We start from the raw sequence: 22936 nt of genomic DNA, 5'->3' as shown, positions 1-22936 counted from the left end.
ACGTCCACAGTTTCCAAAAACAATTTGAAATGTGGACTCGTCAGACCACAGAACACTTTTCCACTTTGTATCAGTCCATCTTAGATGAGCTCAGGCCCAGCTAAGCCGACGGTGTTTCTGGGTGTTGTTGATAAACGGTTTTCGCCTTGCATAGGAGAGTTTTAACTTGCACTTACAGATGTAGCGACCAACTGTAGTTACTGGCAGTGGGTTTCTGAAGTGTTCCTGAGCCCATGTGGTGATATCCTTTACACATTGATGTCGCTTGTTGATGCCGTACAGCCTGAGGGATCGAAGGGCACGGGCTTAGCTGCTTACGTGCAGTGATTTCTCCAGATTATCTGAACCCTTTGATGATATTACGGACCGTAGATGGTGAAATCCCTAAATTCCTTGCAATAGCTGGTTGAGAAAGGTTTTTCTTAAACTGTTCAACAATTTGCTCACGCATTTGTTGAAAAAGTGGTGACCCTCGCCCCATCCTTGTTTGTGAATGACTGAGCATTTCATGGAATCTACTTTAATACCCAATCATGGCACCCACCTGTTCCCAATTTTCCTGTTCACCTGTGGGATGTTCCAAATAAGTGTTTGATGAGCATTCCTCAACTTTATCGGTATTTATTGCCACCTTTCCAAACTTCTTTGTCACGTGTTGCTGTCATCAAATTCTAAAGTTAATGATTATTTGCAAAAAAAAAAAATGTTTATCAGTTTGAACATCAAATATGTTGTCTTTGTAGCATATTCAACTGAATATGGGTTGAAAATGATTTGCAAATCATTGTATTCCGTTTATATTTACATCTAACACAACTTCCCAACTTATATGGAAACGGGGTTTGTAACTTAAGTAAATGTACGTAAATGTGCGACTTACCTGGCCGTAGGCAAACACGGTGGCATTGTAGCCCTCGAAGCAGCCTTCGATCAGCTTGTGCACACACGCTTGGTATATGTTTTGCTGCTCAGAGTCCACGTCAAAAACAAAGTCGTAGGTGAAGGCCTTGTCCTTTCCCAAGAGGACTTGCGGCTCTCCGGGCGTGACCAGCGTGCACACGTGGCAGCCCTCGATTTTCTCCTTGGCCATCTGAGGACGTATCCTGAGGGGATGGAGACAGACATGCCTGATGAGAGACTGAATATTATAATTATTTGCTGTAAATCAGGAGTATGAAATGGATGTGAAGGGAAAAGAATTGGCCGTGCTGTTTTAACGAACCATGTAAATCAATTATAATTCACAGACATGGCCGCCTGGTGTGCACAACTTAATCCATTTGCATGATGGCTGACATATTTCCACCATTGACACATGGACCATAACTTAAACCATGCAGGACTGTAACACCATGACACCTTTACATTCATTGTTATGCCCCACAACCTTAAAGGGGAACTGCACTTTTTTGGGAATTTTAGCTTCGTCCACAATCATTATGAGAGACAAGAACACACATCTTTTTTTTTAGGATTTTAAAGTTGATAAAAAACGCTTGAAAGATGCGGCTCATAGGAGTCACCGATGTGGCCTTCAAAGCCTCTAAAACTTCAAAACCCTCCATTAACATTTTATTTACACACTGCAAGTGTATGTATGTATATATATATATATATATATATATATATATATATATATATATATATATATATAATGTAGTAATATACACCTTCATAACAATATGTAATATGTACAATATACACACTGCAAGTATATATATATATATATATATATATATATATATATATATATATATATATATATATATATATATATACATATAAAATGTAATAACAGACACCTTCATATCAATATGTAATATGTTTTATATACACACTGCAAGTATATATATAATGTAGTAACGGACACCATAACAATATGTAATATGTACAATATACACACTGCAAGTATATATACAAACCCTGTTTCCATATGAGTTGGGAAATTGTGTTAGATGTAAATATAAACGGAATACAATGATTTGCAAATCATTTTCAACCCATATTCAGTTGAATATGCTACAAAGACAACATATTTGATGTTCAAACTGATAAACATTTTTTTTGTGCAAATAATCATTAACTTTAGAATTTGATGCCAGCAACACGTGACAAAGACGTTGGGAAAGGTGGCAATAAATACTGATAAAGTTGAGGAATGCTCATCAAACACTTATTTGGAACATCCCACAGGTGAACAGGCAAATTGGGAACAGGTGGGTGCCATGATTGGGTATAAAAGTAGATTCCATGAAATGCTCAGTCATTCACAAACAAAGATGGGGCGAGGATCACCACTTTGTCAAAAAATGCGTGAGTAAATTGTTGAACAGTTTAAGAAAAACCTTTCTCAACCAGCTATTGCAAGGAATTTAGGGATTTCACCATCTACGGTCCGTAATCTCATCAAAGGGTTAAGAGAATCTGGAGAAATCACTGCACGTAAGCAGCTAAGCCCGTGACCTTCGATCCCTCAGGCTGTACGGCATCAACAAGCGACATCAGTGTGTAAAGGATATCACTACATTGGCTCAGGAACACTTCAGAAACCCACTGTCAGTAACTACAGTTGGTCGCTACATCTGTAAGTGCAAGTTAAAACTCTCCTATGCAAGGCAAAAACCGTTTATCAACAACACCCAGAAACGCCGTCGGCTTTGCTGGGCCTGAGCTCATCTAAGATGGACTGATACAAAGTGGAAAAGTGTTCTGTGATCTGACGAGTCCACATTTCAAATTGTTTTTGGAAACTGTGGACGTCGTGTCCTCCGGACCAAAGAGGAAAAGAACCATCCGGATTGTTATAGACGCAAAGTTGAAAAGCCAGAATCTGTGATGGTATGGGGGTGTATTAGTGCCCAAGACATGGGTAACTTACACATCTGTGAAGGCGCCATTAATGCTGAAAGGTACATACAGGTTTTGGAGCAACATATGTTGCCATCCAAGCAACGTTACCATGGACGCCCCTGCTTATTTCAGCAAGACAATGCCAAGCCACGTGTTACATCAACGTGGCTTCATAGTAAAAGAGTGCGGGTACTAGACTGGCCTGCCTGTAGTCCAGACCTGTCTACCATTGAAAATGTGTGGCGCATTATGAAGCCTAAAATACCACAAAAAAGACCCCGGACTGTTGAACAACTTAAGCTGTACATCAAGCAAGAATGGGAAAGAATTCCACCTGAGAAGCTTAAAAAATGTGTCTCCTCAGTTCCCAAACGTTTACTGAGTGTTGTTAAAAGAAAAGGTGATGTAACACAGTGGTGAACATGCCCTTTCCCAACTACTTTGGCACGTGTTGCAGCCATGAAATTCCAAATTAATTATTATTTGCAAAAAAAAAATAAGTTTATGAGTTTGAACATCAAACATCTTGTCTTTGTAGTGCATTCAATTGAATATGGGTTGAAAAGGATTTGCAAATCATTGTATTCCGTTTATATTTACATCCAACACAATTTCCCAACTCATATGGAAACGGGGTTTGTATAATGTAGTAACAGATACCTTCATAACAATATGTAACATGTAGAATATACACACTGCAATTATATATTTAATGTAGTAACATAAACTTTCATAACAATATGTAATATGTACAATATACACACTGTAATTATATATATAATGTAGTAACAGACACCTTAATAACTATGTAATATGTACAATATACACACTTCAAGTACATATGTATAATGTAGTAACAGTCACTTTCATAACAATATGTAAAATATGTACCATATTTACCGTATTTTGGTCATTTTAATCATTGCCGGAACTAATTTACTCTCCGCATTTATTTATGTTTCCATAGCAGCGCACTTCCGACTTCTCGCAACAACTGTGTGTTCCTACTTTCGGATACAAACGCGAGTGTGTTCTAATCATGGTAGACTTGGTAACTGACATCAAAGATGACTATTTTTGGCAAATGAAGATTCACAACCTCATCTTTTTAAAGCTGAATATAGGATGAACTGCTGCTTCTAGAAGCGAGCACAAAGAAAACGTGAGACATTGCTGCAGACGGAAGTCGAGAGAGTGAGCTGAAAGTGACTTTGGTGGTGTAAATGTGGAACTCGCTTACCCAAAATCAACTGGAAAAAACTTCCCCGGCCAGCTGGACCAAACGCACAACTGTCCATCAAGTGAGTCGCTATAATGTTGATTATGATACACGCAGAACATCATGCATGTTATTACAACTACAGTACAGATACAGTATTCGGTATGTTTATTTTTGGAATGTTCATTTTACGTTTATATTTTCAGTCTTACAATCCTAAATAAAGGAAGAAGTGTCAATAAATAAAAATGAGGAAGGAAAATAATTCAAAAGAAGGAACATAAATCCCCAACAAAACTTCTGAAACTTCCGTTTCTTCATACTGTTAACTAGCTGCACATGCTGGAATTGAATAGCGAGGGCAGAATAATGAATGTATTGCAGTGTGAAAGCCGATGTATGTACTTAGTCATTAAGCAAACTAAGTCTCAAAGAAATATAACCTGAGGAGGCACTTTCTGACGAAACATCCACATTTTGATGTCCAACACCCGAGATCTTTGACTCTTGAAACTGTGGTCCTCTTCATTATGCAGTTGAATAGCCATAGCTTACTGGGACTGCCTTTTTGCCAACATGACAATGATTGACAACACGCAGCAGCTGACCAATCGGCAGGCAGACGTGAGATGAGCGCGAATATGCCTATAAGTAAGACACATAAAAAAATCCTAACAAATTGCAGTAGAAGTTTTTGCAGTTCCAGGTAGTGCAATGGTTTAAGCGTCTGTCCTTAGATTCCCAGCCAGGACACTTTATATAGTTATTTGTTTAATTCTGTTAATGTTGTCATTTCATACAAACAAATGATTGAACAATATGTTCCCTATTCATATTTCTCCAAAACAAACATCTAATTCCTTCAAACCACCCATTCAAGCCACCTTCAGAAGTTCTGAAAGTACTCTGTGAAACTCACTACGCAAACTTAAGTAACCTTTGTACAAGCCGGCAGGTTCAAAAGCATAGGAAAAAAGTAGCGGCTTATAGTCCGGAAAAGATGGTACTTTTCCCGGGGAAAAAATGAGGATTGGCAAGTCTTGATGTAATCTGGAAAGGAATTGGGGATATGCTCCCTGCACTTTTTCCAACAAGCAGTTTTTGTCGCTTGCGCTTTTTAATGTCCAAAAATAATGTTACGCTATTGAGCGGAGGCGAGTCAAACACTAGCGCCAGGAGGAAAACCTTGAGATGTCTATGAATATTCCCATTCATCCAGGTCATTGTCATCTCAGGGCATTCAGTCGATCACAACTGGACAGTTTGGTTTGTCTTAGAAGACGTTTCGCCTCTCATCCGATTAGGCTTCATCAGTTAATGCTCATAGACTTAGATTGGTCAGATCTCGTCTAGTGGCTGGTGCCAAAAGCCCAAATATTCATATTCCAAAACCAGGACGGTGTGCCTGGGCAAGGATGGTTTCGCCCTATCGTAGTGGGAAAAACAACTGTTTTAATGACAGTCGTTGAAGTGCAATTTCCCCTCGTTAGCATTGAGGTATTGTGTGGTGGAACGATCGCTGTGGATCGACTACTACCAGTCCAAAATAGTCTGAATCCCTCACGCAAGTATTGCATTCAGTTGTATACAAATGTCATAAATAGCATTCTGGTCACCTTTGAATGTTTCTAACTGCTGTTTGTTGGAGGCTAAAAAATTGTTGGGGTTTTGACACCAGCCACTAGACGAGATCTGACCAATCTAAGAGGCGAAACGAAACGTCTTCTAAGACAAACCAAACAGTCCAATTGCGATCGATTGAATGTCTTGAGATTGTCTCTTTAGATCGCCCAAAAGCATATTGATTAGCTTGCTGGGACTGCCTTTTTGCCAACCAATCCACAGTCAGATGTGAGATACGAGCAAATATGCCTACGTCCAAAAATAATGTCACGCTATTGAATGGAGACAAGTCAAACACTAGCGCCAGGTGGATAACGACCGCTCAGGCTAAAACATGTCCCTTTAGACTTCCCCCAAGCATATTGATTAGCTTTCTGGAACTGCCTTTTTGCCAACATAATGGTTGACAGCAGGCAGCAGCTGACCAATCGGCAGGCAGAGGTGAAACAAGAGTGAATATGCCTATATGGATCACGAACAAGTAAGACACACACACAAAAAATCTATACAAATTGCAGCAGAAGTTTTCGCAGTTCCAGGTAGTGCAACAGCTTAAGCATATGTCCTTAGATTCCCATCCAGGACACTTGAAAGAGTTACTTATTTCATCCTGTAAATTTTGTTATTTGGTACAAACAATAAATGATTGAACAATTTGTTTCCTATTCATATTCCTCCACAACAAACATCTAACTCCTTCAAACCATGCCCCTTCAAGCCATCTTCAGAAGTTCTGAATGCACTCTGTAAAAACTTACTACTCAAACTTAAGTTTCCATTCCTGACAGGTAAATCCTTGCAATTAATTACTTTCATCAGACCTCACAGGTGTAAAATAATTCCATATTTGATGAGTCAGAAACAGCGGTGGGGTTATAGTATTTAAACTCGCTGACAGAAATAGCCCAAAGTAATTAAAATGTTCATAATTTAACCTCTACAAACACGCAGGTCAGCTGCATTACGCTTATGCAGCACTTTTATTTGCCTAAAAAGGACCATTGGAATTAATGTGAGGCATGAGTTTAAATTGAGTACGTGGAAGTTCACTTCCTGCCAAGAAAAAACCCTCTCAGAAATTGCAATGCAGATCTGTCGCACGGTCATATGTTCACATTGGCTTCTTCTGTGTGGGGAGGTAATCACTCGAAGACGCATTAAACATGATGAGCAAACACTATTGGAGCTATGCGTCTCGCCACGAGCTGAGCCCCGGCATCAATCATCAGAGGGATGACACACAGCAGACCTCCAATGTGAACGCATCAATGCTGCAGTAATGCTGCAGTAATAAAAGCTTAAGTGCATCATGCAACAGCGGAAGGGACAGTTATGGCGTCACACGGACCAACTCTGGTGCATAACTTGCATACAGGAAACAAAGAACATGTCAAGAACATACCTTGAGCAATATTGCTGTGTCTCTTGCAGCTTCTGGTGTATTTCGTCACTGGGGTTATCTTCTAGATCGGTGCTTCTCAAACTTGTTTCACCAAGTTCCGCCTCAGAAAACACTTGGCTCGTCCAACATTAAAATACAGTAGCGTACTAGGTTGCAACTAACGATTATTTTCAGAGTCGATTAGTCAATGACTAGCTTAACGATTAGTCGACTAATCGGGTAATAAAGCGTATGTCATGTCTGTTGATCATGTTTTTGTTTGGCTATGTTCTGTTTGGTTTTAAGACTCTTTTTAGTTACTGTTTACGCTCCATTGTTTGGTTACCATGTCAACCCATTAGTTTCACCTGTATCACGTTTTGGACTCACGCACATGTCACAAATCATGTCACTATTATTTAAGCTTGTAGTTGCCAGGCAGTCGGCTGGCGACATTACCTCTGTTACCTGATGATACCCATGCTACCCATGATACTCATGTTTACCATAGATCATGCTGTTCTGCTCTTGTCACAGTAAGTGTTTATTTGTTTCGCGTCCATAGTTGTTGCCTTCGTGCCAGTTTATTGTTTTCATAGCCAAGTTTGTTCTCCGCCTTGTGCGCACCTTTTGTTTACACCTTTTGTTAGTGTTAAAATAAATCATGTATTTACTTTCACGCCATGTCCAGTCTGGTTCGCTTGCATTCCGGGAAAACAAACCCCCCCATAGTCCATGTCATAACAGCGTACACATATTTAATGGCTCAAATTTTTCCATCGACTTTTAAATGCATCCTAAGTTATTTTAGGCATGTTCTTACTAACAACAAAGATGACTAATTTATTTATAAATATTTATTTATACCGTACCTGTGATGCTTATTCAGTTGTTACACACATTAAATGTTTCCATTTTTTAAAAAAAGGAAAGGCAAAGTTCTAAAAAAACAAAAAAACAATTAACCTTGTTTATGTATTATATAAAGTTAAAATAGCAGCAAAGAAAACCAACAACATAACACAACACAACTCAACAACATTCTCTAAAAGAAAATCTTGTGATGTTTAAAAAGCTGAACACTGGTATATTGATTACTGATTAACTCTTGGCAGTTTTAGCACTTTAATAAACTCAATGTGTAGAATTAGACATTTGATTATTTTTAATATGTTGGCTATTTAATATATTGTATGTTTAATCTCATGTTACCTCCACATTGGTGCCTGTCTCTCTATGTGTGCATGCGGTTCACATTTGTTAATGTATCTTTTTTTACTGAATTGCAAATTGACGCGGCTTTAAAAAGTCCTTGAATTGATGTAGACAAAGTTTAGCTGGCTGACTTTGGCTAAAATGATAGTTAAATCTATTTTTCACACAACTTTGTCTCACACTTGTTAGCACAAGCTAACACTCTTACCGAGGCTGAGTCCACATCATCACTCCAGATGTCCGACATCATGTCTCCGTTTTAAATGCTGGCGTATCACATATGTACTGCCATAAAAACAAGGTCCACTTTGCAAAATGAGCAAGGTATTAATGTTTTTAACAAGAATAAGAGTAAATGTTCTCACACTTTACATGTTTACAGCGAGTGGTGATGCGGACCCTAATTGTCGACGACAGAATTTATGGTCGAAATGTTTCGACAATGTCGACAAATCGTTGCACCCCTATAGCGTTATAGGCCTAAGTATTCATTAAAACGAGGCAGAGATTTTATTTACAAAGTATATTTAATATTTTTGACCACACAGTTTGAACAGTACCACTGTGTTTGAATTACGGTTGGATTGATACCAACATTTTGGTATCTGTAACAAAATGTATTTCGATACTTTTGGATATTTTGACACTTTTCTAAATAAAGGGGACCAAAAAAATTTGATTTTTGGATTTATTTTAACAAAAAAAATCTTACAGTACATATGTTTCTTATAGCAATCAAAGAACAATTTACATACTACACAACTTGTCTTTTAGTAGTAGGTGAGCAAACAGAATCCAATACCAAGTAGTTACAGGGTCATGCATTGATCACATTTTAAAGTCCTCATGTGTCCTGACTTTATAAACATATTTAAAATTAAAAAAAATTAAAAAGATTTTGTGATGATCAAAAGTCTCGATGTAAACATTGTCGTATAGATTAGATACCGCTCTTGTACATGATATTGTTACAATCAAAACCTGTGCAATAGACCAGCCCTTTTGTTTACGTTACATACATAAATTGTTTACAAATGGTGTCTGTAACAAACCAAACGGCTGATCAAACAAAACAGAAGTCATCGTCATGGACCCACTAGCTGTGGAAGCTAGAACTCCAATCAGTTAAACAGACTCAATAACTCCACGGTGACGGTTTGGTGAATTTACTGAGGAATTTGTGAAACTGAATGCCATTGTAAGTTAATAATACTAACACATCCATCCAACCATTTCCTACCGCTTGTCCCTCTTGGGGTCGCTGGAGCCTATCTCAGCTGCATTCGGGCGGAAGGCGGTGTACACCCTGGACAAGTCGCCACCTCAGACACTTGTAAATGTGTTAACATATTAACTAATGCTAATGACACTATCTTCATTACATTACAATAGCAGGTACAAATATGCATGAAATCACTCCTACAGCCATCACACATGGGACGGTTTAGTAAGAAAGAATTGTTTTAGTTATATTGTAAAACTTACAAACTTTGCTTGGAGTGATGGATGGCTAGAAGACGGAACAGGACTTCTACTTCCGGTTGAAGGCTCAATATTAAGAGAAGGACAATGCAGCACCTGCAGTGAGCAAACTCGTTCAAAAGATGGTGCCATAGCACAAACAATAACACATTGTTTCAGTGTTTTTTTGTTTTTTATAACTATTCGCATTATGACCGTCAGTGAAGAAAGTTCCATAAATTACCTGCAAGGTTTAAAGGCTAGGAAAAAAAGTAGCGGCTTATAGGAATTTACAGTATATGTAAAACAATTGTTTTCTTCTAAAATGTGGAGTGCGCTCTATAGCCCAGAAAGTACGGTAATTAATTTCCATTGTCATTTTTTATGAAGCATCTCTGCTCAAAAGGCATTCACTGAGACCCAGAGTCCATAAACGTGTCTCACAGAGCCAAGAAAGTCCGCCAGTAAGCCAGGGTGTGTAATACGAGGGCACAGAACCCAAAGCAATTGAATTAAAACAAAAAAACTAAAAGTGAACTTTTGTTTTTTCACGTCTGCAAAAAAGAAGAAAAAACCTTCAAACAAGGCCATCACGGTAAAAAAATAAATAAATAAAAATTAGGAACCTTCTGCTTCAAATGAGGATAGACAAACATGTCTGGCACACAAACACACACACACACACACACATATACACACACACACACACACACACACACACACACACACACACACACACACGGGGAAACAAACACACAATGATGGAAGTCAGTGTGTCCACAAGGAGAAGAATGAAGCAGCTATTTATACTCATTTCGCACAACACCATAAGGCTGAGCTGCACCGACAAAAGACAAGATCCACATAGCATTGATTGAAACCGCAAACATCACTCACACACACGCACACACACACACACACACACACACACACACGACAGGCTGCACACACTCACTAGACAGGCTGCACACTCACGAAAGGACATTTAGCATCTAGAAATAGCTCAGAACGCCACAGTTTAATGTCTCAACGAGATAAAGAGCATCAAATAATAAACACGATATGCAGATTGGGGATTCTTCAAAGTGCAAATCATCTTATCTGTGCAGAACACACACGATGTATCTTCGAGCCTGAACAAACACCAACACACCAACACACACACGATCAGAAACTCATTATACACAAGCTCCAAGGGAATGCCCTGATTAGGCCAATTATCAAACTCAATAGTGTTAATTAGGAGGCAAACAAACAAACACCCACAGTAGTGCATGTGCCTCATCAAACCTTGACAGTCATGAAAGTCACTGATGTCAGGAGGGTGGGGGGCGTGAGGTGGCCATATTTCTGAGGACTCCTTTTCCACCGTCTGCTGGAGGCAGCACGTACACGCGAATATTTCAAAGTTACTTTAAGAATGTCTGTTTCTCAAAATACGGACCGCAGCGGTACTCAGTTGTAATACACTTTTCTACCACTTGTGGCAGTAATGACAATATCAAACAAACAGAAGAAGTCTGGAGGTCAAGTCATAATGAAGTTTCTTATGCGCAAAAATGATGACTAAAGTGGTGAAGCTGTATTTTCATTTGCACTCACATTTTATTGACACTTTATCTAAGAAACATATATTATTATTTATTAATAATTTACTTATTTATTTTAGCACTGGGTGATTCAATTTAAATACATTTTTCATCAGTTTTTACGTGTCCCTTCTTATTTATTTTCTTAATCAGCCTGACCTAAGCCTTCATAATTATCTTTGTGATTGACACATGCTTTCATATCACTTGACAAGGTTAATCCTCTTAAATTATAAGTAAGTTAGATATAATTATTGAATACGGTTAAAATCTGAAGTAAGATTACTAATTCAGTGTTAATTTTTGAGTGGGCCCATCTGTAGTAGAAAAGTAGTGTCCGGAGGTCAAAGGGGTTAAAAACCCTTGAATTAAAGGTACTAAAAAAGGAATAGTCTTTCACGTCTGCCGTGTAAAATTACACAAATCTTACATGACAGAAGTGTCGCAAAAGTCATGTGTAAAAAGATTACACAAATCTGAATACACTCACACACGCACACACATCTTTTACACACACAGGTCGAAATACAGACAGACACATTTTCCCCCCCCCAATCACACACCGAAATACGGACACAAATTAAAACACACACACACGGATCTGATTACACACACAAGTTAGTAGACGAACGTATGAATCGGATTACAGACACACAGATTGAGATACGCTTTTGCAAATAATTTTGCGACAACAATACTTCCATACATAACTGCTAGGTCACAATAATACTTCCATACACAACTGCTAGGTCACAATAATACTTCCATACATAACTGCTAGGTCACAATAATACTTCCATACATAACTGCTAGGTCACAATAATACTTCCATACATAACTGCTAGGTCACAATAATACTTCCATACACAACTGCTAGGTCACAATTAAGGCTGAAACGACGCGTCGACGTAGTCGACGTCATCGGTTACGTAAATACGTCGACGCCGTTTTTGTGCGTCGGCGCGTCGCATATTTACGTCACACTACTTTACTGTCATGGCGGAGCGCAAAGCAGACGATGCGAGCGAGGGGAAAAAAGCACGCCAAAAGTCGTCAAAAGTGTGGGAGTATTTCAATAAACGGCCTAATAATGTTGTTGTATGCACACTGTGTCGAGCGGAAATGGCCTATCATAGCAGCACAACGGCTATGAACGAACATTTGAAAAGAAAACCCCCGACAGCGTTCTTGCCATCACCATCAACAAGTCAATCGTCCGCGTGCGTATACGTTGTCATTATTACACAAAAACATGAATGTGTCATTTGTATCTGCGTTGTAAATTCATAAACTAAAGCACCGTTTCGCTCTGAGAGGCGCGTTTGGCGTGCCTGTTCAGTGTTTACAAAGACGCGCTCCTCTTTAACGCTGTGGAGAGGCGGCGGCGGCGAGCGAGCGGCGAGGCGGGGCGCGCCGGGAGCGACGCCGCAATCGTGCCCAGGTGCGCGATCCGCGCAGTTGGAAGAGAAAAGACTTTGTGTAAAATTAAAAGATTGTAAACCTGGCAAAGCCGTCTGGCGTTCAGTCTGTCGGTCCTGAAAGAACCCCACGGCACAAGACGTGTCACAAACGCTAACGTTAATTAGTTGTGCAAATACCTTTTACAACATTAACAGTTACATATACTATGTACAAACGAACAATTAACTTTCACTTTAATCATACTATCATTGTTGTGTTATTAAGCAAAATAAGCAATACTTTTACTTTTGTTGAAATGTTTACACTGTACACTTTTTTGTATTGGATGTTTAGCTTTATTTTTGCACATTTTAGCAAATAAGCAATACTTTTACTTTTGTTGAAATGTTTACACTTGTTACAGAATATTTCCGTTTTGCACTTTTTTGTATTGGATGTTTATCTTTATTTTTGCACATTTTAAAGCAAAATAAGCAATACTTTTACTTTTGAAATGCTTATACTATTCCAGAATATTAATATTTGCACTGGATGTTTACTTTTATATTTGCACATTAAAAAGCAAATAAGCTACTTTTAATTTTGTTAAATGTTAAAAGTTTTAAATGTTTACATTGTTACAGAATATTTTGTCATGTTGTTGTCAATGTTGACTGACTAGTGGCCATACTTTTTTTTTTGTAAATAAAAGCCATGCCTTTTGAAAAAACTGGCCTACATTTATTTTTTCCTCTTCATTTTAAATTAAAAAAAAATCGGTAAAAGGAAAAATAATCTATAGATTAATCGAAAAAATAATCTATAGATTAACCGATTAATCGAAAAAAATGATCTATAGATTAATCGATAGAAAAATAATCGTTAGCTGCAGCCCTAGTCACAATAATACTTCCATACATAACTGCTAGGTCACAATAATACTTCCATACACAACTGCTAGGTCACAATAATACTTCCATACATAACTGCTAGGTCACAACAGCACTTGCAGGCCGCACTCTTTTGTGGCAATAAAAACAACAACAAAGTGGTTCTGGAGTGAAAGGACTACACAAACAAATGCATGACTGTAAATTTGAAATGTAGATCATTAAGAGTCACACTCACACTATCTTTGTTATAAACTGTAACAAATCTTAGTATTTCTTATTAAATATTCATGTTTTATAGCAGTAAAGCATGAGCACAAAGCAGCATGTGTTTTCATAATTGGCCATGACACATTTGCAAGAAGTGAGTCAAAATAACTTAAAAAAGCCAAACAAATATATAGTTGGAAAACAAGCACCTCAATGTGTTTCCTGTGATATTATTTTTTAGACAAAAATGACACAACTCCAAAAGTTTGCCCCCATGAGTCGGATTGACTTGAAATTTCTCACTCAGCTTCAGCTTAACTCACTTTACAAAGCACCCACTGCAACTTTCGGGTTTTTCCCAGCCAAATCCCTATAAAATGTGGTGCAGTACATACCAGGGCTGTGGATCTTTGGGAACCACATGATTCGATTTAGAATCGATTCTCGATTCAAAATCAATACTTTCTTAATAACATTGGGTGTCAGTTCTATAAAAAACTACATTCCTCCATGAAATAAACAGCTCTAATACATTTCTATGTTACTTAAAATAAAACACGGTTTTGTTCAATAAAATTTTACCCAAAAATGTACTAAAGTCAAATACAAATAAGGCAACAAGAGTGTCAAGACTTGGACTATGGAGTGATTGTTTTCCCGAGATGCAAGTGAACTTGGATCGGACATGGCTTGAAGGTGGGTACATGATTTATTTTAAACACTAACAAACTACAAAACAGAAGCAAACAAAAGGCGCGCACAATGGCGGAGGTAAAAAACTTGGCGAATGAAACAAAACTTGCACAAAGGCAGAAACTGTAAACACGAAATAAAAACACTTACTGTGGCATGGGACTGTGAACATGGCTTGATACGAGATAATAGCAGGGTTAGAAAAGATATGACACCAGGACGAACAACATAAAATGAAATGCTTAAATAACACAGACATGATTAACAACAGGTGCGTCACTCAAAACAGGTGCGTGACATGACAGGTGAAAACTAATGGGTTGCTATGGAAACAAAAACAATGGAGCGTAAACAGAAACTAAAGAGTCCAATAACTAAACAAAACAAAACATGACTGAAACAAAACATGATTACACAGACATGACAAAGAGAAGTATGTATATAAGTAACTTTTCTTTTCTAAAGTAAATCTGTACAGCAGATATATCTACACCAACAATATGATTTGTCTGACTGGCTGGACAGGATAGATTTGAAAAATATACTTTTTTTATTTATTTATTTTATTTTTTTTAATGATTTTAGATTTGTTTTCATTGATTAAGAATCATTACAAACAAAAATCATGATTCAATCGAAAATCGATTTTTTTAAGGGGACAGGAAAACACTGACATGTGTAAAGAGAATTCCATCCATCCATCCATCTTCTTCCGCTTATCAGAGGTCGGGTCGCGGGGGAAGCAGCCTAAGCAGGGAAGCCCAGACTCCCCTCTCCCCAGCCACTTCGTCCAGCTCTTCCCGGGGGATCCCGAGGCGTTCCCAGGTCAGACATAGTCTTCCCAACGTGTCCTGGGTCTTCCCGTGGCCTCCTACCGGACGGCTCGGGTGGCATCCTGACCAGATGCTTGAACCACCTTATCTGGCTCCTCTCGATGTGGAGGAGCAGCGGCTTTACTTTACTTACAAACCGGATCCCCTCAACGCCTTGACTGTGCCTAGAAATTCTGTCCATAAAAGTGATGAACAGAATCGGTGACAAAGGGCAGCTTTGGCGGAGTCCAACCCTCACGCGTCTGACTTACTGCCGGCAATGCGGACCAAGCTCTGACACTGATCGTACAGGGAGCGGACTGCCACAATCAGATAGTCCAATACCCCATACTCTTTGAGCACTCTCCACAGGACTTCCCGAGGGACACGGTCGAATGTCTTCTCCAAGTTCACAAAGCACATGTAGACTGGTTGGGCAAACTCCCATGCACCATCAAGGACCCTGCCAAGAGTATCGAGCTGGTCCACAGTTCCACGACCAGGACGAAAACCACACTGTTCCTCCTGAATCCAAGTTTCGACTATCCCACGTAGCCTCCTCTCCAGTACACCCAAATAGACCTTACCGGGAAGGCTGAGGAGTGTGATCCCACGATAGTTGGAACACACCCTCCGGTCCCCTTCTTAAAGAGAGGAACCACCACCCCAGTCTGCCAATCCACGCGATGCTGCAGAGTCTTGTCAACCAAGACAGCCCCACAGCATCCAGAGCCTTAAGGAACTACGGGCGGGTCTCATCCCCCCCCCCCGAGGCCTTGCCACCGAGGAGCTTTTTAACTACCTTAGCAACCTCAGCCCCAGAAATATAAGAGCCCACCACAGATTCCCCAGGCACTACTTCCTCATAGGAAGATGTGTTGGTGGGATTGAGGAGGTCTTCGAAGTATTCCCCCCACCGATCCACAACATCCGCAGTCGAGGTCAGCAGAACACCATCCTCACCAAACACGGTGTTGACAGTGTATGATTCCTGAGGCGACGGATGGTGGTCCAGAATCGCTTCGAAGCCGCCTGGAAGTCGTTTTCCATGGCTTCCCCAAACTCCTCCCATGTCCGAGTTTTTGCCTCCGCGACCGCTGAAGCCGCACACTGCTTGGCCTGTCGGTATCTGTCCGCTGCCTCCGGAGTCCTATGAGCCAAAAGAACCCGATAGGACTCTTTCTTCAGCTTGACGGCATCCCTCACCGCCGGTGTCCACCAACGGGTTCTAGGATTACCACCACGACAGACACCAACTACCTTGCGGCCACAGCTCCAATCAGCCGCCTCGACAATAGAGGTGCGGAACATGGTCCACTCGGACTCAATGTCCGGCAACTCCCTCGTGACATGTTCAAAGTTCTTCCGGAGGTGGGAATTGAAACTCTCTCTGACAGGAGACTCTACTAGACATTCCCAGCAGACCCTCACAATGCGTTTGGGCCTGCCAGGTCTGTCCGGCATCCTCCCCCACCATCGCAGCCAACCCACCACCAGGTGGTGATAGAAAGCTACGCCCCTCTCTTCACCTGAGTGTCCAAAACATGAGGCCGCAAATCCAATGACACAACTACAAAGTCGATCATAGAACTGCGGCCTGGGTGTCCTGGTGCCAAGTGCACATATGGACACCCTTATGTTTGAACATGGTGTTCGTTATGGACAATCTGTGACGAGCACAAAAGTCCAATAACAAAACACAGGTTCAGATCCGGGCGGCCATTCTTCCCAATTACGCCTCTCCAGGTTTCACTGTCGTTGCCAACACGAGCGTTGAAGTCCCCCAGTAGGACAAGGGAATCACCCGTGGGAGCACTTTCCAGAACTCCCTCGAATATATCCAAAAAGGGTGGGTACTCTGAGCTGCCGTTTGGTGAGTAAGCATAAACAACAGTCAGGACCCGTCCCCCCCACCCGAAGGCGGAGGGAAGCTACCCTCTCGTCCACTGGGTTGAACTCCAACGGGCAGGCTTTGAGCCGGGGGACAACAAGAATTGCTACCCCAGCCCGTCGCCTCTCACTGCGCCCAACGCCAGTGTGGAAGAGAGTCCAGCCCCTCTCAAGAGAACTGGTTCCAGAGCCCTTGCTGTGTGTCGAAGTGAGTCCGACTATATCCAGCCGGAACTTCCCCACCTCGCGCACTAGCTCAGGCTCCTTTACCCCCAGCGAGGTGACGTTCCACGTCCCAAGAGCTAGCTTATGTAGCCGAGGATCAGACCGCCAAGTACCCTGCCTTCGGCTGCCGCACAGCTCACAACGGACCTGACCTCTATGGCCCCTCCCATGAGTGGTGAGCCCATTGGAGGGGGGGCCCACCTTGCCTCTTCGGGCTATGCCCGGCCGGGCCCCATGTGTACAGGCCCGGCCACCAGGCGCTCGCCATCGTGCCCCAACTCCGGGCCTGGCTCCAGAGGGGGGCCCCGGTGACCCGCGTCTGGGCGAGGGAAATCTGGGTCCTTTGTTCGTGTTCTTCATAGAGGTCTTCGAGCTGCTCTTTGTCTGATCCCTCACCTAGGACCAGTTTGTCTTGGGAGACCCTACCAGGGGGCATGGAATCCCCCGGACAACATAGCTCCCAGAATCATTGGGACACGCAAACACCTCTACCACGATAAGGTGGCAGCTCAGAGAGGAGGTAAAGAGAATGATTGATTGAAAAAAAATAAAAAATAAACTAAAATGTCTTTGCAGGGTTATGTACGGGATTTAACTCATAAGTAACTCAACAGACGTTCCGCCAACACATGGCTATATTTGAGACAATTATTTAAAATATCTAGTTTTTCAAAAATATTCTTTAAAAAAATACTGAAACATCAAAGATTACCTCTCTGCGTGATGTATTACGGTTCTAAACTATTGTACTAACATACGCATTCATTCAATAAGACAGTGATTCTCAAACTGTGGGCCGTGTACCACTAGTGGTATGCGGGCTCCATCTCATAGAACGCCAATGAATCACTTGATTAAGGCACAGTGTTTTATTTTCCTAAATTCTAACAGTGTTACTGTTCAAACTGTGTGGCTAAAATACTAAATATACATTTTTAAATAAAACCTCTGTCGTGTTTTTAATGAATAGTTGGGCTTACTGTATTTTACTGTTGGTCACTGAGGTGGTACTTGGAGAGCCAGGTTTTTTCTGAGGTGGTACTTGGTGAAAAAACTTTGAGAACCGTCTTATTTTCCCCGGAAAGGTTGAATTATTGATAAACCTAACAGCGTACATTTTTCTAATCATTACTTGGACCACAGAAACACACACGTCAATGCTACGAATGCTAATGTAACCTCGAGTCCACATTAGTCCCTCAGCTGGGCTGGTTCAGGCGGGTCCAGTTGCCTTGGGAACCACACGAGCCGCTCAGAGACCGCTTATGTTTATTGACCGTACTTGGCGCACACGTTTGGTTCGCTTTACACCACTCCGGTACAATTGCTCTCCAGTGGTGCACAAATTACAAAACGCAATCGCGCGTTAATCCTCATACGACAGTCTGGGCCGGTTGTCCAATCACGAGCCGCATAGTGACCAGGACGGGATTCCAAGTCGGTCACAAACTATCCCAGGGTGCCAAGTGTGTATGCTGGTTCAATGGTTCAACCTTCAAAACAACAGACTGGTGATAACCAGAGAGCACTTTTCTCTAATGTAAATACTTGCACAAAGGCCAACACACACACACACACACACACACACACACACACACACACACACACACACACACACACACACACACACACACACACACACACACACACACACACACACACACACACACAAGGCCGAGTTAATCGAATTCGCTCGAGCTGTGAGTGTTTCAGAGCGCTGTTGTTTGTCAGCTGGCACAGGAAGTCTGCTACTGCTTCATACAACACTTGGCCCATTTATTCGGAAATAAGGCCTACAGACACGCTCTCATAAATCTCTCTATTTAGGTCTATTGGAATCATTGCTGTTGAGCTTTGTCATCCATGGAGGTTCATCCTGTCGCTTCACTTTTACTCGTCTTCACGGTCACACCCACTGTCGGTGCAGTTGCCGACCAAAACACAACTCGACAGGATCAATTCCATTTCTGTTTCTTCGGAGAATAGCAAAAATCATGGTGTGGAATTTTTCAACCCAAAATGTTGAAATAGCCATATTGGACCAAAAATACAAAAAACTAATTTGTCTGGAGCCGCAAAAAAATTAAAAGCCTTATACAGGTCTGGAGCCGCAAAAAAAATTAAAAGCCTTATACAAGTCTCATGATGCAGGCAAAACGTGATGTAAGTGTCTATATTAGCTATATTAGCCTACTATAAAAATTACCGTGTCGCAGGCTGACGCTAATCTTCGTTGACAGAAATTATGACATTTTTACAACATTGAAAAACATTAGTAAAACAGAAGCTTCTCAGAGGGTGAGATAACTCTTGGAAATTACTGGCTTGGAATGTATTCTAATGGATTTATTACAATCTTTGCACGCTAGCTAACGTTTGCTGTGGCGAACAAACAACTATCAGAAATGCAGCCAATATGACATACAGATAATGTGTAATGAGACATGCAAATATAAAGTACAGTAAATACGCAGAAGATATAAGTAAAGGTAATTAAATGAGCACAAATATACCTACAAACGAGGTGTAATTATGCTAGCCTAAATAGCATGCTAGCATCAATTAGCTTGCAGTCATGCACTGACAAAGCTCACGTTTGTGCATTCACGCACAGTATAAAACATTTGGTGGACAAAATGAGACAAAGAAGGTGTGGCATTTAACATGTCTTTCTGTGGCAGGGTTGGGGAAAGTTATACATGTAAACAAACTACGGTGAGTTCATGGATCATCAAAATTAGTAGGACAAAACAATATTCTCATCAGTGGAGCATGTTTAACATAAACAGTGGGCTTTCTAACAATTAGGAAGGTTTGTGTCCTGTTTGTCCTCCTACAGAAAGCATATCAAAACAAAAAATATATTTTCCCCCCCATCTTTTTTCCGTTTTCATTTTTGAAAAAGCTCCAAGGAGCCACTAGGCCTAGAGTCGCAGGTTGCCGACCCCCGCTCTAAGCCCAAACTGCTTTCTTTCAAATCGGTCACATACAAGAATGATGGCATTGCGGGAAAAAGTCGACATTTAGAAACGCAAGGGCTACTGCTCGTGCTGCGTTCCATTTACCTCGGACGTCACAGCCAAGTTGGGAGCGTTCTTCATTCATTCACGAAAACTATTTTTGTGCTTGCCTTGTCTGAACATACAAAAACAACTTATGGGAAAAAATGCACTCTTTCTGCAATCTACAACACGGTGGATGAAGGGGAAACAGACGCTATTACGAGCGATGTAGAACATACTGTATATAGCACATTAATTTATTTCAGGTTAAAGCAACGTTGCCATAAATATTCAACATTACATCATATAGGCTGATTTAGTGCAACAAAAACGAATCAGAAGTACTAATAACAAATATTCCGAAAGCGCATATCAGTGTTTATATCCAGAGCAGCCATCTTTGAAACCAACTCAGGGTAATGCTGTTTTTCCCCCCGAGGCTCCGGACCTTGGCATGAAGAAATGTTCTGGATCTGGAGCTATTTGAACTATAATTGAATACTGCTGATGTAGAATATCGGAACATCTCCAGCAAGGCAGTACTCTTCCATTGACCAACAGAGTGTTTGCAACTAAAAGAAAACCTGCTTCCTCCTCAGTCAACCCGCATCAAAACCCCACAGTGAGGTTTATACTTTACACATGGTCCTTAAGGTCGCATGCATGTTGCCGCGTGACAAGGTTGAATGCACTTTAACTACAGATGTGAATCTGCATATTTATTTGCCAAAGCAAAATGCAAAATGACAGCTGTGACAGCTCTAATTATTAAAGCTACAGTACTTTCATTTATTAAACAAACGTGACGATATCAGATTGAGGTGGTCACCCGTAGCAACACATCATGACATTAACGGGTTAATTGTTTCATTTTAGTTCATAAGGCAAACAGCTTTTAGTTTAGTTTTTTGTGTGTGTTTTGCTTCTTGTTGCCCCACTCCCATCAGCCTTTCTTCCAAAGGATTAAGGTAATGGTTCTCAGAATAACAAAAAATAAAAACGATGAGTCCAAAGCGTGTTTGGCATCCAGAAGACAAAAACAGACTGAATATGGCAGAGAATTAACAGTCAAGACATTTCTGACAGAAGACATCACATCACAGCTGAGAGAAGTCAACACTAGAATGGAATGGAATTCGTCAAATAATAGTATTATTAAAGGGCTACAAATGGAAGAAGAAATAAGCAAGACATTAAAATGTGGTTTAAAAAAATATACTACTGACAAAAAGTATTACATAGCAACAAAGATTAAGAAATGTTTTTAGTAAAATGTTATTTTTTTAAATATTTTTAATTCAGTTTAATAACAGCTGGGGGCCCTCGGGTGGTCAAAGAAGACCTCCACCAAGGCATAACATTCCAAATTTGCATGATCAGAAGACTTTCATACATAGCCAACATGCATACATTTTGTCATTTTAAATTGCAGAAATTATATTTGTTAATTAAAAAAAAGTATTCCAAAAAGAAATCTGAAAAAAATCCGAAAAAAATCCAACAACACTCAATTAAATTAATTAGCAATATTAAAAGTTTATATACAGTACAGGCAACTGTAGCTATTCAACCAATTTACATAATTGGATACATATTTTATTCTCAAGGGTGTATTAGTACGTACTAGGGATGTGCAAATTGATCGGCCACGGATCCAGTATCGGCGGATTTTCATTAAAAAAGTATGTGAACGCCATTGCCAATTAATTCCTTTTAATGCCGATCACAAAATCTGATTCCGTCTTGCAGCTATTTATGTACTGTAGTTTAAATATTGTGCTGACATTTTTAAACTGTCAATAGTACTCACCATATATGAATAGAAATATTTATAGTCCGTACATTTGATCGGTATTCGTATCGATCTCACTCATGAACGATTGGTATCGGAATCAGAAGCATAAATTCCCTAGTTCTTACTGTAAATATTGGCTTTGCTTCAGCCCATTTTCATGTTTCCAATCAATATTACATATTTAAAAATGTATACTGTATACAAACAAAAACTAAATATTACGAAACTGTGTACACGGTGAAAAAATAAAAGTATTAAATGATTTACCAAACTTTACTTGACTCGCAATAACAACATTATCAACCTCAAATATGCATGCATGTCGCAGTCACGTTTCCATGGTAACCACGATAAGATAATATCATATACGTTCGAAAATGTAACGCATCATGACCAATGAGAACAAAAACATGTGTTAATATTTTGGCGGAAGGGTTTTTGAGCTGAATAAAAGATATATATATATATATATATATATATATATATATATATATATACTGTACATACACACTAGGGCTGTGAATCTGTGGGTGTCCCACGATTCGATTTAAAAACGATTCTTGGGGTCACGATTCGATTCAAAATCGATTTTTTTTTCAATTCAACACGATTCTCGATTCAAAAACTTTTTTTTTTTTTTTTAATGAAAACAATACACAATAAAACCATAACAATGCAAT

At 40.1% G+C, this 22936-nt stretch overlaps 1 protein-coding gene across 11 annotated transcripts in view; it reads right to left on the bottom strand.

Annotated features, from left to right (window-relative positions):
• Positions 1-22936, bottom strand: part of kif21b (kinesin family member 21B) — a 370384-nt gene that overhangs the window by 235484 nt on the left and 111964 nt on the right. For all 11 annotated transcript variants that reach the window (XM_061984919.1, XM_061984922.1, XM_061984923.1 and 8 more), the window contains exon 2: positions 881-1103. In XM_061984919.1, coding sequence (XP_061840903.1) covers positions 881-1103 — 223 coding nt within the window. The remainder of the gene's footprint in view (positions 1-880; positions 1104-22936) is intronic.

Source organism: Nerophis lumbriciformis, linkage group LG23, assembly GCF_033978685.3.
Source record: "Nerophis lumbriciformis linkage group LG23, RoL_Nlum_v2.1, whole genome shotgun sequence".
In the NCBI taxonomy this organism is placed as follows: domain Eukaryota; kingdom Metazoa; phylum Chordata; class Actinopteri; order Syngnathiformes; family Syngnathidae; genus Nerophis; species Nerophis lumbriciformis.
Note: the sequence above shows the minus strand (reverse complement) of the source record. Positions and strands in the feature narration are given on the sequence as shown.